The sequence below is a fragment of the Mustela nigripes genome, chromosome 6, assembly GCF_022355385.1.
Source record: "Mustela nigripes isolate SB6536 chromosome 6, MUSNIG.SB6536, whole genome shotgun sequence".
Taxonomy (NCBI): domain Eukaryota; kingdom Metazoa; phylum Chordata; class Mammalia; order Carnivora; family Mustelidae; genus Mustela; species Mustela nigripes.
In genome coordinates this window covers 20478021-20493087 of record NC_081562.1, presented here as the reverse complement: position 1 = coordinate 20493087, position 15067 = coordinate 20478021, and the positions used below count along the sequence as shown (strand labels likewise).

Below are 15067 nucleotides of genomic sequence, written 5' to 3'. Positions count from 1 at the left end.
TTCTTTAGGAAAAGAGCTGGAGGCTTGAGGTCCGAGAGGCTATGGCGCTGTGGCGCGCTCCGGACTCCCCGACCCCACGTTTGCCCGCGTGACTCTACCGCCTCCACCTGGAGGGGCACCCTGCTTGGAGTGGATCCAGTCGGGTCCCGCCCGACGTCTGCCCGTAGGGGCCGCATCCGCCGCGCGCCCGGCACCTCCCACGGCTTGCTTCGCTCCTCCTCTCTCCTGGTCGCCAGTCCTGCGCTGCAGGTTCAATCCCCGCGGACACTGGAAGTGCGGGGACCGAAGCGCGGCTGACCGTCTGCGCCCTCGCTCCCCACGCCCTTGCAACCGAGACCCGGCCGGGGGCACCTGCGAGCCGCGGGCACCTCTCCGGGGCGACCGCGGCGGGCTGACTGGGCATGCTCAGGAGCGGGGCGGCCGGGCGCCGCGGGAGCCAAGCGCATGCACTCGCGGGGCCAGGGGCCGACCGTCCAGGGGCGCGGCGTGCAGGCGGCCGCTCTGGCCGACGCCCTGGCCAGCTTGGGCAGGACGCGAGCCAGGATGGCCTCCCTCACGGCATACGGTAACGGCGGGCGGTCGCCGGCTCTCGGGGAGGCTGGAGCGGGCGGGGCCGGGAAGCCGTCCGAGCACCCCGGGGAACTTCGGGGTTCGGCTCCCGGGAGGGGCAGGACGGAAGGGAGGGGGGGTGCAGCGCACGGGGGCGTGGGACTGGGGGGCGGGGTGGCGAGGCTTTGCGGGGTTGGAGTTGCCTGAAACCTGGGAAGGGGGTATTAGCAGAAGGAGTTGATGGAGTAAAAACGCCTGAAATGTAGGTGTCTGGGAGCTTTGGGTCTCCAGAAAAATTCCACTCGCTTCAGACCACAGAAGGGAAGGGATAAGGGTGTTAAGTTCGTTTCTAGCGGTGCGAGGCTTGGAATTAGGAGGTCTTCGTTCAGTCAGGGCTTATTCTGTCCCTGACTGACCTTGGGCAAGTTATTTAAACTTTTTTTTGTTTGTTTGTTTTTGTATTTCTCCATCTGTAAATTAGAAATGAGAACATCTCTGACAGATGCTATGGGGTTAAAATAATATGTACCAAAATACGTTTTTAATGCAAAAAAAAAAAAATCAGCTTGGAAATAAAAGTTCCATGGAAATGGAAGGCATTACCCCCCCCCCCCCCCACCACCACCCCATTTTGGCTAAAGAAATATATATTTTTATTATTTCTTTAAAGGCATTGCAGAATTCTAAGGAAAGCAAAATCACAGTATGAAGGTTTCCAGCTCAGCTAGAAATCCCAGCACAATGGGGAAGCCCACAAGGCTTTTTATCAATATTACTGCTTGTGTGAAAAAAGCAATTCTGTGTAGACCTTTGTCAGAGATGCTGCTGAGATTGGTTATAGGAGGCTGAAACTCAAGTAGACCTCCCCCACCCCCTTCCCGGGCTTGCAATCAGTTGCTGTGATAACATCTAGTTTTGGCGTTTTAAACGTGAAGATAATGAGAATTGTTGGAGAAGGTTTTGCGGGGACCTCTCCAAGCCTGGAGTTAGTGGGAGGAAATTTGCTGCTTTTTGGTGTGGAGACTTCATCTCCAGGCCAGTGATGTCACCTGCCATTTTCCCAAGGTTAAAGCAGTTGGTCTTTCTTTTGGGGGGGGGGGTGAGGGGTAGGGGAGAATCTAAACTGTTTAAAATGACCACTCAGGTGGTCCTGAGGGTTTGCAGTTGATCTTTGTGAACTGATAAAGAACTGTGAGAAGATTACAAACTGCATACTACTGGGGTGTGTGTGTGTGTGTGTGTGTGTGTGTGTGTTTTAAACTTAATGCATCTTCTGCTGGGCTGTGAATTGTTCTTACTCCTCCTGCACATTTAACACATAACATTGTTATTCTTGGGTTGCCATCTAAGGATAATCCAGCATTCCGATAGTCTTTTAGGTATATTCATTGGCAGATATCTATTTTTACACTTTTTTTCTATCAGAAGTATCCATTATGTTAGATTTCGCATGGTGCCCTGTGGATACTGTCAGTGATAGTAATAATCAGTTCTTTAAATTTCTAGAAACTTCAAAAGCTTAATTGGGCACCCAGGTAGAGAAAATGAATTCAGAAAGAGTGAAATTGTTTTTTGAAAAGCAAGTGTATTTCAGTAATTAAAAGTGTGACTTTTGTGGGGGTCAACTTACACAGGTTTCTCTTTAGGACCTTAAAGGGAACTAAAGTAGATTTAAATAAATATATCAATTAGAATTTGCACTATTTTAAATATATTCTTCACACTTGTCTTCCTTCCTCATCCCTAGAGTGGTGAATACATTTGACCACAGAGTAAACATTAATTCTTTGGTCCATAGCGAAGTGACCCAAGACATGACAAGATAAGTTAGTTCATCAGGGATTCCATCCTGGTGAATGAGTTAAGGAAAAACAAATTTGAGCACAGTCAACATATTCCTTATCCGCTGAATGCTGTTGAGATCATTATCTGATGAGAGCTTGGTCCAGCTCTGGAACATTCTACAAATCATCTCTGACAACTGAACTGCTTTAAAAAAATGTTCCCTTTCAGTTCTGTTGGATTTGGGTTTAGCTATCATGATGGGGGATGATCTAAGTTTCTTACCCGGGATTTATAGGTTTCAATTTTTATATTCATTTGACTGATTTAATAAAGGCCTTAGTCCTATCTTTAGCACCGGGGCTGCCAGGAGAATGAACAGTTATACTGTAGACTGTGTGTTTTAGGATCCTGAGGGAGAAATTTGGCTTATGTATGCATTTCATTAGCAGCAGCCTCCAGTAAACCTCATTAGCTTCCCATCTAAATATGCATTTTTGATCCTATATTGGAACTTGTTCTTTCACATTTTAGCATGAATTTTTACTTTCAGACAACCATCTAGACTCCTATCTTCTAGAAATGTGAAATGAAATTCAGGTAGTCAGTAGCTGTAATATGCACTCTAACAAATATATGTTCAATGGATGATGCAGTTTTAAAAATTCTGGATTTTTAATGCCTCAACCTTTTGTGCTCACTGCTGATTTTTCTTTCTTTGTCCTTTAAATGGTTTGGGTTCTTAACCACTTTTAGCTTATTATATAACCATGTGCATGAGACGAAGGATGGGTGACAAGTCTCCTTTAGAGAGAAATGACTGGGACTTGATTTGTTCTTGGCCATCCAAAAGAAGGCAGAGGGGCTGTGTTCTAGTCTGAACAAGAAAATGACTTGTGGTTGGACCTGTCAGCTTCGGATCTGAAGATGCTTAATATGAGGCTTGAGGAGCTTACAGAGCATAGTGGGGCTATTTAGGGAAAGTGTCTCTGAGGAGATATTTGAACAGAAGGGACAGAAACAGAATTTGAAATGAAGGGATGGAATGAACCATTCCGTTATGTAGGGAAAGACTATTCCTGGCAAAGGGAATAGTAAGGGCAAAGGCCCTGGGGTAGGAATGAGATTGTCATGTTCAGAGCTAGCTAGAAGGTCAGTGTGGCTTGAGCAGAGACAACAAGTAGAAGATCAGAAGGAAATGTAATCAGAGCCAGTATTGTTCTTAAAACTATTCTTTCCTCATTTTCCTCCTACCTTTTAAGTCGCTTCTTTGTGGAGCCCCTCTGTTTATGTTGGTGTTTTCCTGGGTTCTGTCTTTGCCTTTATAATCTTACTCTCAACCATTTGGAGGACATTAATTAGACACCTACCAAATGCTGGACAATGACCCTAAATGCAGAGCTAGTCCCTTGTTGGGAGACCTTTAAATTAGAGTGACAAAGTTTTCTGCATTTTAAAGTGGAAGTGTGGGGCATGCTGGGACATAAATAATTGATAATGGTACTCTATATGAATGGCCTTGGTGAAATTTCACAAAAATCTTTAAGAAATTGGTCCAGTGTTACCCTGTTATCCATTTGAAGAAATTGAGGTATGGATAGGTCGAGGAACTTACTTAACCTCACATAATAAATAGGGAGCCCAAATATAGATTTAGAGAGTTTGGCTCTGGAGACTTGGGCTAAGGGTAGTTAGGATGAGGAAGAAAATGAACAAATGTGTGTGTGGGTAATTCCAGACAGAAGGTGTGGCTTAAGTGAAGTTTAAAGACCACTGGTGACCAGAAGTTCAGTATTTATGATTAGAAGAAGGTATGGGAAATGGGTATAGTAAGAGCCAAGACTAATCATACAGCTTGAGTATGAAATGAAGCAGAGAAGGGATGAGAGCATGGGACACAATTTCTCTTCCCCTGACTTTGTCTTTATTCAGGTGATTTCCCAATGGAAATCTCCAAGTCACCGACTCGGAACTTTTTTGTGTGTGTTAGCTTGTATACCTAGTTGTAGGCTCACCTTCTCTATATATGTCTCTCTAGCATCTCAGTTTAGCTCAGTGTATCCAACACAGAATTCCCCCCCTCCCCCCAACATGTTTCCCAGAGAATAACTTCAGCTCTTCAGCTGCTGAGCTCAAACTATGTTTCAGGCTCTAGCCTGGACCTTGGACGGCCTGGATGAGTGAGATTTCATTCTTTCTCTCACAGATGGCGCGATCAGCTGGAGGAGACAGACTTCTAAACTGAGGATTATAATGCATTGCTGGGGGATGGTGGGGACAGGGAGAAGTGAGGGATAGGTCAAGAACAGTTCCCCGGGGGCGCCTGGGTGGCTCAGTGGGTTAAGCCGCTGTCTTTGGCTCAGGTCATGATCCCAGCGTCCTGGGATCGAGTCCCGCATCGGGCTCTCTGCTCAGCAGGGAGCCTGCTTCCTTCTCTCTCTCTCTCTCTGCCTGCCTCTCAGGTTACTTGTAAATTTTCTCTGTCAAAAAAAAAAAAAAAAACTTTAAAAAAAAAAAAAAAAAAAAGAACAGTTCCCCGGAGGAGACAATGTTAAGAGGCTAATTGGGAGAAGGAGGGCATCCCAGGAGGGAAAATAGTGTGAACAAAGGGGAGACATGCTAGGGGGCATAAAGGCAGGTACCAGGAACACATGTTGGTAGAGCTTGACAACCTGGAGAGGTTGACAGGGGCCATTGTGTTCTCTCTAGGCACCTAGGCCAGAATTCTGGGAGCCCTCTTTGAGTCCTCTGGAACATACTAATCATAATACCTTGGGTAAAGGGATTCACCTCCTGTGTCTTATTTGTAAAATGGGGTCATTGAAGTAGTACTGTAGTTGCATATGGCTGGTACGAGGAAGCATTAGCTAGTTGTCACTGTCAGTGGCTCTCCCAGCCAGTATACTCTCAATCACCAAGTCCTGTTGATTCTTCTTCCTTAAAATCTTTCTACTGTATTTTCTCCTCTCTGTGCCCACTGCTCTTACATTAGTTGAGACCAACATCATTGTCATTCTGACTGTAGCAGCAGCCTCCCAGATGGTTTCTCTGCCTCCAGTCCTGTGTCTTTTGGTCCCAATGGCAAATCTCATCCTGTATTCTGCTTATAACATTTTGGTAGCTCCCCTCTGCTCATAAGTCAAAGTTTAACTTCTCTCATTTGGCCAACACGGTTCTTAAGGAGCTGACCACCCTTCTCTCTTGTGGTCTCAGCATCCCACCTTTTAGGGACATGGGTTGTTTAGCATGACTAATTACATCAGGCTTTCTCAGGTGTCTGGACCTTGGCCCATGCCCTGAAACATAGCCCCCTCCTCCCTTACAAGGTTCACTTTTCTTCCCTTCCTCTTGACTTGAGATGTCTCATGGGAAGTCTTCTCCCCCCAACTTTTCATGTTGTCCTATGGATTTTCCCCTCTGTGGGCTGTAATATCCCAAAGGACAAGGAGCATATCTTGTATCTTTGTAATCCTGCACTGTGCCCTGCACAGTGCCTGACGCATAATAGGAGATCAATCCTTGGCTGTCTGACTGACTGAATGGACTCTATCAGGGGGGCAGTGCACTACATACAAGTTTTTAAAACCTCACTTTCCTATGCAACTAACAAGCAAAAGGACTTTTACCCTTCAGAAAAGAGGAACAAGCAAAAGACCAAAAACATCGACACCATGTGGTACAATCAGATGTGTGCTAACTAACTGGAACTCATGCTTTATTTACAAAATAAATCCAAGGAGGTATTTGATGACTCCTCTTATTTTTGCCTTCTACCACCTGGCATGCTTGTTATTATGCAATGCAGAGACTCATGGTCAACATTGATTAGGATCCTTTTGATGAAGAAGCTGCAGCAAAACATGTACACATTATTCTTTGGCCTTCAGTCTCCACATTTTAGAAGTCTCTTTCTGGGATAAGATCAAATTAAATTTTTATTTTGATGCTGTGAAGAAGCATTTTAATCTTTTCTTTCAAAACACTATGTTCTTGGGGCTTCTGGGTGGCTCTGTTAGTTAAGTGTCTGCCTTTAGCTCAGATCATGATCCTGGGGTCCTGGGATAGAGCCCCATGTTGGGCTCTCTGCTCAGCGGGGAGCCTGTTTTTCCCTCTCCCTCTGCTGCTCCTTCTGCTTGTGCTCTCTCTCACTCTCTCTCTCTGTCAAATAAATAAATAAAATCTTAAAAAAATAAAAAGCCACTATGTTCTTTGTAACAGTCATGTGAAGTCTTCTATTAGAACATAGTCCTAGACAAGTAGTTCACAGCTACTAAGGACGTTTCTAGAACAGACAATTGAAAATATGTTTTGTGAGTGCTCACTCTGTGTCAGGCACTGTTGTAGGTTCTGGAGGTAAACGAAAACCAAAAACTACTTGTTTTCCTCAATCTTACATTTACTAATAAGAAATGGATCTTTACCTCCTGGCAAAGTGAAATAGAATGTAGGATTGTCAGCACTGAAGCAAATAGGTAAAGGGGGAAAGAAAGGAAAGGAAAGGATTTTCTCTAATTAGGCTTCAAGACAGGGCTTTTGTAGCTGTGGAGACTGTGAGAGTGGAATCAATCAACGGGAAGCTGAGATAATGAATATCAGGCACAGTGTTTAAAATTCAGGAACAGTGATTAAAATTTTTGAAAGCTTACTAAAGGCTTTGGCAAACATTCATTGTACCTTCTATGCATTAGGCAGAGCTAGGCACTATGGCACAAGACACTGCCGTCTAGGAGTTTGGGTCTAGCTCAGTTCCCTTGGGGGATGCAGAGGCTGCTACTACCAATATTGTTACAACTAGTGCCTGTCCTGCTTGTCTCCTAGTGCTATTGCCAAAATCACATGAAAGAGCAAATGCAGACATTTATGAAAACAAGAAAGCCCTATAGCAATTTAATATACAGCATTATGTGTTGCTTTTATTGTAGTAATAAAGAGATCTGGTATAGGATCTGGTATAGGTTTATAGGAAGTGCTGTGTTGAGTGGAAACACACTTACTGCACTTTGACTGATTCATCAGCACCTTAGTGAGACCTCCCAAGACACCAGTTCCTGCTGGGGGCCAGCCTTGTCTACTGTATGTGGTGGGCAGTCAACACTTTTTGAATGAATGAATTTCAGTCACAGTGTAAAGGAGGAATTTAAAGCCCAGGGAAGTTAGCTGATGATATACAGGTTATATGGCTAGGAGGAAAGGCTGGGTCTTGAATATTAACTTTTCTGTAAGCCTATAAAATATATAGCAAATGTGGAATAGATCACATCAATATTTCTGAGCAATAGATACATGCATATATACATACACATATTATATATATATATACGCATACATATATTCTACTAGTAGGTTCTCTAGAGCCTTTTACAAACAACATAAAGTGATTCTTTAAAAATTAAGATGCAGTAGGCAGCTCATGCTATACAATGAATATGTATTTTATAAATTATTTCCAGTGCACTAGTGTGGATAGTTACAAAAGGAATTGTATAATGTTTGTTTTTGTAGAGCTTGTAGTTATGTATCATTTTTCTTTTTGGTAAATTCTTGTTTCATCTGTTCACATGTATAAGTAGATTTATGATATGATTTAAAGGGTTTGGTGAAAATATTTTCTTTCCTTTTTAAAAAATCCCCTTCCTTTAATTGTTGGCGAGATATTTCCCCAGGCTTTGTGGATTCCAGAGGGGGGCTATACCTGTCTGCAGTCCCTCTACCAGCAACGTTGGCACTAGCTGAAAGTCTTTTCAAAATACAATTGTCAATTTTATCTCAGTAAAACTTAAAGGAAGAAAAAGAAAAGAAATACCAAATTAAAGGCCCACCCAAGACCTACTAAATCAAGATCTTTATTTTTTTTAAGATGATTTTAATAAAATGCTCAAGTGATGTGTAATCTTAAATTTTCCTTTTTAAAAGAGATTTTATTTATTTATTTGACAGAAATCACAAGTGGGCAGAGAGGCAAGCAGAGAGAGAGGGGGAATCAGGCTCCCTGGTGAGCAGAGAGCCCGATGTGGGGCTTGATTCCAGGACAGGACCCTGAGATCACGACCTGAGCTGAAGGTAGAGGCTTAATCCACTGAGCCACCCAGGCACCCCACATTTTCCTTATTTTCACTAAATTTTTGCTTGTGTATTGAAGTCTCTCCATATGATGGTGAATTTGTCAGTTTCTTCCTGTAGTTCTATTAATTTTTGCTTCATGTATTTTGAGGTTATTTTATTTTGGGCACACAGAGGTAATATTTTTCATACCTTCCTGAAACATTGAGCCTTTAACCTTTTATCATTATTTATTGACCCTTTGTATTCTTAACAATGATTTTTGCCTTAAAGCCTTTTTTATCTAAAAATAACATAGCTACTCTGGCTTTATTTTGGTTAGTATTTGCTTGCTATTTTTAAAATATTTTTTACTTTTAACATTTCTGTGTCCTTATGGTTTAGACATTTCTTTTATAAGTAGCATTTGATTTTTTTAAAGAAATCTTTCTCACAATCTCTTAAATAGCAAATATCGACCATTTACGTGTATTGTGATTACTAATATATTTGAATGAATTCTGCCATTTTACTTTGTATTTTATTTGTCTTGATTTTTATTCTTGTGCTTTATTCCAATTTATTTCCTTTTCCTAAGTTAACTTTTCAAGAAAAAAAAAATTTATTGTTAAATCCTCTCTCTCAATTTTCCCTACCATCTATCTGTCTCTCCCTCTAACACAATCACCTGGCTTGAAATGCAGTTTATTTCTGTTGTTTCAATAACTACTCTTCTACTTTCATTTAAATCATGCCTAACAAATCTTATACCTACTCATTACACATTAACTAACTCTAAATTTAATATGTTGACCTCACCCCTGAATAGTCCTTTGCCTTTGAGGGTCCAGCTTCTGGCTTGTGTACTATTATTATTTAGTATTTGATTCCTATCCTTTGTTTTTAAGTCTCCCAAATTAGACATCATAATGATCATTTTACACTGAAAGTTTTTGTTTAGGTTTGCCTACGTATTTCCTAGAATTCTGCAGTCAGTGGAAAGACATAAGTAGGTGTAGTGCTTTCTTTTTCCCCCTGTGGTTAAGATGAAGGTAAAATACATTAAGTGTTGAAATGGGTGAGGTTTTCTTTTGTTATAAGAGGGTTCTGTTAATGAGTATGCCTAAAATAATTTGAGACAAAAAAGTGTTAATTTTGTCATAAAATTTCTGTTAAGAGAAATATATAGGATGATGTCCACCTTGTTCCCTGTAGACTCTCAGTGCTTATCACATCAGATAAAGGACTCTCAAAGATATAGCACCAGATACCAGAAGAATCCTCCTAACACAGCTTGTGATATTAGTCTGTCCTCCTCCTGTCTTCCCCTCTGCTCTCAAATATTTGTCTAGTGTTAGACAAACCTGGGTTTTAATTCCAGCCTCATGACTTCTCAGAAGTATGAGTATGTGCACATTCCCTAATTTTGTGAGCTTCTAGTTCCTCATCTGTGTAGAGGAATAATCAAAGAGTTGTTTTGGAGCTTAAGTGAAATATGGATGTAAATTAAATAATCAGTGTTTAGCGTAGTGCTTGGTAAAGAGCCAAGCTCTCAATAACTGGTATTATCTGATTCTACCACCATCTCCTTTTCTTTTTTTCCTTAAGATTTTATTTATTTGTCAGAGAGAGAGATACAAAGAGTGCACACACTAGTAGGGAGGGTGAAAGGCAGGGGAAAATCAGGCTCCCTGCTGAACAAGGAGCGCCATGCAGGACTCGATCCCAGGACCCTGGGATCATGACCTGAACCAAAGGCAGTTGCATAACCCACTGAGCCACCCAGGCGCCCCACCATCTCCTTTTCTTGGATTTTTTTTTTTTTCAGAATTTTCATTACTGGTTTGCCCTGTCATGATTTCTTTTCCTCTTTATTTCTTAAAAACAATTACTGTGAGTTAAAACACATATAAAAAAGGAGGGGAGAGAAGTTTGTAGTTTAACAAATACTTACAAAATAAATATTGTGTAATCACTACCTAAATCAAAATACAGAACATTTCCAGTACTGCAGAACCTACCCCCCTCCCCATCCCCCCTCCAAAATCAAAGTAGCTTCTTGTCCACCAAAAAGAACCACCATGCTGAGTTCTGTCCTAATTATTTTGCTACTTCTCTTTATTGTATTACCATCCATGTGTGCATCCCTAAACGATATAATTTAGTTTTACTGTTGAAATTTTTCATCAGTAGGATCATGAGTTTTGGGGTGGTTTCTTTCATTCAACAGTGTTTGTGGGATCTATCCATAATATTTTGTGTAGCTTTACTTCATTTCTTTTCTTTACTATATGACATTCTGTTTTATGGATATCCTTGCTTTTTTGAAGTATAAAATAAATCATAGCTAACACTAATTGAACACTTTCTATGTGCTGCCTTACAAGGTAAGTGCCTTTATTATTCTCATCGTACATATAAGGAAACAGAGCTACATAGAGGTGAAATAATGTGCCCAAGGTTTGGAACCAGGTGTCTAACTTAGATATTGATTCCAGAACCCATAAGTTTTATTAATCTCAATTATAGTCTCACATTTTCCCACTAGTTAACCTGATTTTTTTTCTTAACTACAATTATCCCTAAAGGATTAAATGATATTTAGACACTCCCTTCAAAAATTTAGCATTTTAATTTTAATTCCTACACGGGAGAAGTATTTTTTTTACACAGAATGCCATAACTTGTGCCGAAACTACCACAGTCTTTATACTTTTGTGTTTTGAGTCTTTTCAGACTATTGCCACCAAAATTATGCCCCAGTTTTACCATTCAGCTTTTATTCAAATTTCAGTAGCTTTACCATTAAGTTTTATTTATGGCCTCTTCCTGAGCATTCATTCCTTATTCAAGCATCCTGCTTCTTTGTTGATTGCTGATTTCTGAGTATGCTTTTCTCCTTCATTTCTTTTCTTTTCTCCCCATGCATAGCCACTTCTGGACTTACGAATTTCTCTTTATATGTACTTATTTATATATCAGCTTTGATGCTGTTGACCTTATCCCTGGCAGTTCTTGTCTCTTCCAAAAATCTTTTAAGGACAGATCATTAGCAAAGGGTTTACAAAGAAATTAGGAATGACAACTTTAGAGCAGTTAGATACGTTTTAGGTCTGGATCTTGTTGATTCAGCTGATTCCACAAATGTGTACTGAATTATTTGCTAACTATGCATTTGTGTAGCCAATTTATTTTTATTAACCATATCGTATCAACTCCCCCACCACTAGCAAAAAAAGAAGTGAGATAAGCATTATTGTCACCATTTTCAGGTAGAAACAGCTAACAGTTTGACTAAATTCTAAGAGTTCTTGTGTAGCAGAAATGGGCTTCAAACATAGGCCTTTTGTCTCCCAGCCCAGTGTTCTTCCTCTAATGAAGTTACACTAACAGAAAAGGGAAATTCATGCGTCCTTTTAAAGGATTTAAACAATTTAAAAAATTTCATGCATCCTTTTCTCTTTCTTTCAACCAACAAACAGGTACTGAAGAGTCAACTGATGGCAGGCACAGCACTAGATTATGGAAATCACAAACTGAATAGTGCATGGCTATGCCCTTGACAAGCCCACAGTTTAGATCTGTGTAAATCAGTGCAATTTCTCCTGCTCAGTGCTGGCGTGGGGGCGAGGGGTGTGTGAGGATATGGGAGTACCCAGACATGCTCAGGAAGTACCTTAGAGAGTACAGATGGTTTGGGAATGTTTCTTGGAGGAGGAGTTGGCCACATGAACTTGCTGAAATTATGTCTCCCACATTAAAAATAGTTCAAAACATTTTCTAGCATCGTGTTTGTGGATGTACTGTGGCCTTGACATAGTTTCTGAGGGCCACCACCATTTCTCTGCCCTCTGGATCACCATCTGCTTTTGTTAATATTTCCCAACTGCTCTCCAACCACAGGTATATAGGGATACCCCTGCAGGGGCCTCTCATTTCCTTCCTTCTGTCCACGTATCCGCTGTTCTTTCCTCCCAAGAGTGTTCACGTACCATACCATCTTCTCTACTGGTCTGCATCGTGGTCTCATTAAAATATGATTCTCAGAGTGTATCTTTGAGTGCAATTGACTTATTCTTTTTTTTTAAGATTTTATTTATTTAATTGACAGAGATCACAAGTAGGCAGAGAGGCAGGCGGAGGGAGGGGCGGGAGGCAGGCTCCCCGCTGAGCAGAGAGCCTGATGCAGAGCTCAATCCCAGGACCCTGAGATCATGACCTGAGCTGAAGGTAGAGGCTTAACCCACTGAGCCACCCAGGCACCCCGCGATTGACTTATTCTTAATAATTATGTCCCCTAGCCCGATAATTTTCACCATTTATAGATCAGAGTTTCAAAGTTTTCCTAATATTATATAACTTAATATTCCAGTAGTTCCTTTATATCAGTTTGGTAACCATTAGTATAATGACTCTTTGTCTCTAACCTATAGAGTTTCATATTAGAAAATCTATATTTACTTTGATATTTTAAAATCACATATTTATGCCCTGCTGTGTTTCCTAAACAGTTCGAAGTAGTTCTGATCTCCATGTGGTATCTGTTCTGCTTCATGCTGTGGTGTGGCCCTGGGGGCCAGAGCCATCTCAGCCTTCCCATCAGAGACTGGGGTTGGGGTGGGCAGGGTTGATGCCTGCTTGTTCTACCTCATGCGTGATGCGATGTGGGTGAAAATGCTGGGATGCTATGTCAGTGGAGCCTTTGGGTTTCTTTTGTCCCGAATGCCTGGAGCATTTTCTGTTCACAGTCATGAAGAATTTAGTGTGGTGTGTTGTACTTTTAGCCTCAAAGGGAATTGTTTCTATGTCTCTCGTCCCCACTGACCTTCTCCCATGGCTCGGTCACCCTCACTTCCGGTCAGGATGATTGCAGCAGCCCCAGAAAGAAGTCTCTTTGCCTCTTATCTTGCTTCTTCCAGTATATTCTCCATAAGGTCACAGAGTGATCTTTCCAAAGTGAAAATGGGATCCTTGTATCTAGGCAAGATCCACACTGGTTAATGTGGTTTATAAGACCTGTCATAGACTAGCTGCTGTTTATCTCTCCTCTTCCTGTGCTCAGCTGCCAACTCAGGAGGCTGCCTATGGCCTCAGCCTCCATTCTTGAGGAAGCCTCTCTGTTTGGATCTTTTCCCTCAGTTCCTCCCCCTTTGGCCTAGTCAGGCAGTACTCACCTTTAGGTTTTAGTTTATTTATTTATTTATTTTTTAAGATTTTATTTATTTGCCAGAGATAGAATGAGAGCGAGCGAGAGAGAGAGTGAGTGCACAAGCAGAGGGAGGAGCAGAGGGAGAGGGAGAAGCAGATTCCCAGCTAAGCAGGGAACCCCCAATGCAGGAATTGATCCCAGGACCCCAGGATCACGACCTGAGCCCCGGGCAGATGCTTAAAGGCGTCCCTAGGTTTTAGTTTAGATGTCACTTCCCTGAAGCCTTACCTGCTACCCTCACTAGATCAGAGGTTCTCTCACCTGTCCCCGCACCTTTGCCAGCATCCCTTTTCAACCCCATCATAGTAACAGTGGCACCCCACTGAGATCGCCTGTGTGGGGCAGTCTAGGTTGTTTGCTGAATGTTCCAAGTGCCTGGCGCTGAGCACTAGCTAAGCATCAGTGAATTGAACGAATGAAGGAGCAGGAGACTGCCCAGAACTGGGGGCTGGCTCATCTACCAATAGATGACATATTCACACTGTGTTCATGGTGTCTGCCAGGATATAACCAACCTTCTCTTTTATTTTCTTAACAGACAGAGATGTGAGCAGTGGGAGTTATAACCTTTCCTCTGCAACGACAGGCAGCTACTACAGTTGTGTCAGCCAGATCACCATAGGTGAGCAATTTTGACATTTTGTTTTATAAAAACTATTATTGCTTGGAAGTGCGTGGGGTGGAGGTGCTGAGGAAGAAGTAAGTAGAAAATCTAAAGGCGCCTGTATTTTCAGAATCAGGGCAGGTGCTCCTGGTTCACCTTGCTGGAGCACCCTCTTGTGGATTCTTACTGCTTTTGCATAGGTATTTTTGGAGGAAATGTGGTCCAGAGAGCCAGAAAAACAAAAACAAAAACAAAAACAAAGAAACCTCTATGTTTTCCAAGCATTTCATCATTTGCTTTAACTTTTTAATTTGTATATCACCTGTTTTATTATGTATACTTGATATTAAAATTGACTTCCTTTTTAAGGTTTATATTTATCTACTGCTTCTGTTGGCCATTAACATGCATTATTTTGCTTCATCAGGGCTCTATGAGGAGGACACTGTTACTTTCCCATCTCACAGATGAGGAAATATGATCTTTTCCACCTAGGCAATAATGAATGTATCCATGATTTCAATCCAGATTTGTTTGACACTGAAGTTCATGCTCTTAAACACTATATAATGGTTTCTCAAACCTCCGTAATGTGGACTCCAGTGAAAAGAAATAATAACGATGAACCCCTAAAATTGATTTAAATTATTTTTATTATAATGATACTTAAGTATGTTCAAACATAAAACTAAGTATAAACACCTTATTCATACAAATATCTATGTAAATCAAATCGAGTTTTAAGTTTTATTTAAATAAATAATTATTTGTTTATTATATTTATTATTTATAATAATTATTTATTTAAATAAAACTTAAAACACTGTCAAGCAAAAAATTACAAATCTATCACATTAATTTACTATGATAAATATTGGTATCTT

At 41.2% G+C, this 15067-nt stretch overlaps 1 protein-coding gene across 3 annotated transcripts in view; it reads left to right on the top strand.

Annotated features, from left to right (window-relative positions):
- Window positions 1–355: 355 nt before the first annotated feature.
- The window catches only part of ANO4 (anoctamin 4), a 457591-nt gene continuing 442879 nt past the window's right edge, over window positions 356–15067 (top strand). For 2 of the 3 annotated variants that reach the window (XM_059402257.1, XM_059402256.1), the window contains exons 1-2: window positions 356–565; window positions 14118–14201. In XM_059402257.1, coding sequence (XP_059258240.1) covers window positions 445–565; window positions 14118–14201 — 205 coding nt within the window. In that variant the 5' untranslated portion in view covers window positions 356–444. The remainder of the gene's footprint in view (window positions 566–14117; window positions 14202–15067) is intronic. The other variant, XM_059402258.1, reaches the window with a different exon arrangement.